This window comes from Verticillium alfalfae, genomic scaffold (genome assembly GCF_000150825.1).
Source record: "Verticillium alfalfae VaMs.102 supercont1.16 genomic scaffold, whole genome shotgun sequence".
Classification (NCBI taxonomy): domain Eukaryota; kingdom Fungi; phylum Ascomycota; class Sordariomycetes; order Glomerellales; family Plectosphaerellaceae; genus Verticillium; species Verticillium alfalfae.
The window spans coordinates 279,749-283,157 of record NW_003315023.1 but is presented as its reverse complement, the minus strand read 5'-3'; the positions used below and the strand labels follow the sequence as shown (position 1 = coordinate 283,157).

General features: G+C 56.5%; 1 protein-coding gene across 1 annotated transcript; it reads left to right on the top strand.

The window, feature by feature from the left end:
- Positions 1 to 570: 570 nt before the first annotated feature.
- VDBG_09765 (N-acetylmuramic acid 6-phosphate etherase) lies at positions 571 to 2,374 on the top strand (the record flags this gene model as incomplete). The annotated part of the gene is made up of 5 exons (XM_002999999.1): positions 571 to 638; positions 912 to 1,092; positions 1,217 to 1,518; positions 1,607 to 2,138; positions 2,201 to 2,374. 5 exons carry the CDS (start codon positions 571 to 573, stop codon positions 2,372 to 2,374), a joined length of 1,257 nt encoding a protein of 418 aa, XP_003000045.1.
- Between the last annotated feature and the right edge of the window lie 1,035 nt (positions 2,375 to 3,409).

The window sequence follows — 3,409 nt, the reverse complement described above, 5'->3', positions numbered from 1 at the left end:
AGTCAAGATCCTTCTGAGGCCCAGGCGCAGCCGCTTGTCGTTCGGCAGCTGAAACTTGTATCCAGCACCCCAGATGGCCATGCCAGTAACCGAAGAGCACCCCCCCCCCCAGCCGGCCAGTGCTCGCGCTTTGCGTCTTAGTCGCGCGTAGTCAAGCACAAGAAGCACAAGCCACATGAGCAGCCCGCTGAACATTTGGGCGATCCAATATAGTGCACCGTTGAGTGACCGCGTGCGCAGGTTGAACGTCCGGCTGTTGGGGCTGTTCTGTTGGTAGGAGTAAAAGACGTTGGCCTTATAGAACATGGGATACAGGCACACAATCCTCCAGTGAAAGACAATCGTGGCGGTCTGCACACAACCGATTTGCGCAGGTTGGCCCAGGTAATGGCCTTGGGCTCGAGGGCGATGCGGCTGCCCGTATACTTCGTGGACAGAGTCTCAGTCGATCGTACTAGCGTCTAGAGCCCCCAGCCGAAGAGCAAAACGATCTTGTAAGCGATGTAGGTAGAGTCGGTGACGGAACCCGACGCGGATTGAAAGTTCAGGCCGAACCTAATCAGCGAAGCGATGGCGCCACCGAGGTTGAAGACGACCCAGAAGGGGCCAATCTCGCGTCTTCGCGGGCCTTCATTTGTGTAAGTCACCATGACGGTGCCTTGGGCGACTCAGAAGAAGGCCGCACCAACGCCGAGCAGGGCACCATCGGCGATGACGAAGGCACCGTTTTGGGCGCGTAGCAGTTGATCAGCGACCCGACATAGAGCTCATACGTCTAGCCGCTTAGCAGAAGGGATGTACGAGGACCCAGATACTTGTAAAAAGCACCCACGACGAGGAGGGCCGCGCCGGCGGTGCAGGCGTGCGTGGCCATGTTAGAGTTGGCGGCGACAGTGCACCAACCTGACCAGGTCCACCCATGCCGGTGAGGCCATTACACATGCCTGGGTTGTAGAACAAAGTAAGAGAGGAAAGAACGATCTGTGTCCAAGGATGATGAAGGAGGCTTTCCACCTTGGACCCCTCCGCGGGAGCGAGAACCTCTGTTTCAACAGCCATTGTGGTCGAGGCAGAAGAGCAGCTGTATCTCAAGTACGTGACGAAGATGAGGATCAAGAGTTGACCAGGCTTGTCGTCGCTTGGGAGAGCCAATATACCTTTCTTGGGTTACTTGTAATGGCTTCACAGCCATTGATATTTGGATGCGTGCATGAAGTTGATGCTGCTACCGGCGGAGGCTCGGTTCCGATTCTCAGGCGGGGCCCGGACACAACGAACGGATCGCGGCACAGATTTTCGTTCGGACAGACCCGGACAGAGCAAAGATCAGGCCGGAGCGTATGCCGAGCCCTCGCCCCGACCTAAAGACGCGAGATTCGATATATTGCGAAATCTTCAGTGGAAAGATGGACAAATGAGACTCTCTGGACGGCGCTACCGGCCGAGTGAGGCGCCACACAAGCACCTGGGATACGAGGGCAACCCCTACCATGACGTCTTCGCAGGACCCTCATCTGCGTGAGCACGCTCTCAACAGCCTCTAGACAGAGGCTCTCAGCCTCTTGGCTTGTGCCATGGACAAAATGAACACGCTGGATCTGTGCAGGTCCTTCAACCGTGCGGAGGCCAGCGTGTCGTTTGCCATCGCGGCGTGTCTACCAGCCATCGCGGCATTCGTCGGCGACCTTATCCCGCTTTTACGTAGAAGCGGACGGCTGATCTACGTATTTGCGGAAAACAGCGGGCGTGTCGCCCATATGGACTGCGCAGAGCTACCAGTCACCAATTCGGTTGATCGAGAGCAGTTTCTTGCTGTGGTAGCGGGTGGGATAGGGGCCGTGCTGGAGGTCGTCGAGGGTGCCGAAGACCTCTATGACGACGGCGCGGCGAAGGTGTACGATCTTTGTCTTACTTCACAAAATACTGTCATTGGCATCTCATCATCGGAACGAACACCATTTGTCACGGACGCCCTGACGGCGGCCATAACACGCGGCTCCTCTCGAATGGGGAGCACGGGCGTTAATCACCCCCTTGTTGTCTCCGTCGGACCCGAATTTGTGACGGGAGGCACTCGTCTTAAAGCAGGCAGCTGCGCGAAGAATGCTCCGAAAGGAGGCTCCACGAGAGAGCGAGACGTATCTTCCGGCAGATATGCGTAGGAAGGCCACTTCTGCGCAACGTCTCTAAACACATACAGAACCATTCCAAATCCGATGAGAACGCCAGCATCGAGACCCTAATCGAGCGCTGTCGCGGCAGCGTCAAGCTCGCCTGCGCTGTGGGACTCTCTGGTCTGCACTGGAGTATTGCGAAGCGGAGATTAGACGGTGTAGATGGTCATGTCCAGGCATTTGCGACCAGACTCGAGTAAATCGCAGTTCGTGATTGGTTGTACGGGTACAGATGGCGAGAAAGCAGAGGGGAACGAATACTTCTTTTGCATAGACGGTGGCGGGACCAAGTGTGCCGTATCTATTGCCACGCGAAGAAGAGGCTTACTTGCTCAAGCAACTGCGGGGGCCTGCACTCTCAACTCAACACCCTTGGAAGATGTCGTTGAGCAGATCCGGTGCGCAATTGCCGCGGCCGCAGTATCAATGCGTCTACCAAGCGACGACCAGAGCCAGCCATGGCCGAGACTTAGTAAGGTTTGAGCTGGTATAGCCGGACTACACCACACCGGCCAAGCCGAATTGCTGTCGTCTCGCCTCGAACAAGTCTTTTGGCGTTTCCGCAAAGAAGGGCAGCCTAGGCCTAACGTGCGACACATCGCTGCTTTCGACGTGTCTCGACGCTGACGAGCCGGCGGAGGGATGTATCGCCCTCTTCGCTGGCACAGGGGCCATGGCAACAGCCTGGAAGAAAAGGCTGTACAAGTCGGACGGACAGGGGGATGGGGCCATCTTGTTGGAGACTAGGGAAGCGCATTTTACATTGGTCAGTAAGCGCTGCGAGCTGTGCTTGAAAACCTGGAGGAGTATCAGAGCGAATCCAAGCCCCATTCGCTCAATGGGCTTGAAGCTGCCATTTTCAAGCACCTAGACTACAATCCCAAAGACCTTCTGTCCAGCATCTCGATGCCAGGGGCGGAGCAGTCTCGGCAGCGCATCGGGAGAATATTTAGAGTCGTCACAGAGCCGGGGTTTACAGACGTCGACCCGGGCCCCCAAGCGCTAGCAATTCTTCACGACGCGGCCAGTAACCTTACGCGTATCGTCAAGCCGCTGGCATTGATGGACATGTGCAACCCATTGAAGAGCATCCTGGTCATGTCAGGGGCCTTGATGAATGTCAAACCGTATCGGGGACCTAGTCCTGGATAAGTGCATGGCGATGGGCGTGAGCTTCCGGGAGGACCATCATTGTAAGTGACGCAATGGTGTACGTGGCCCAAGTTGCTCACTAA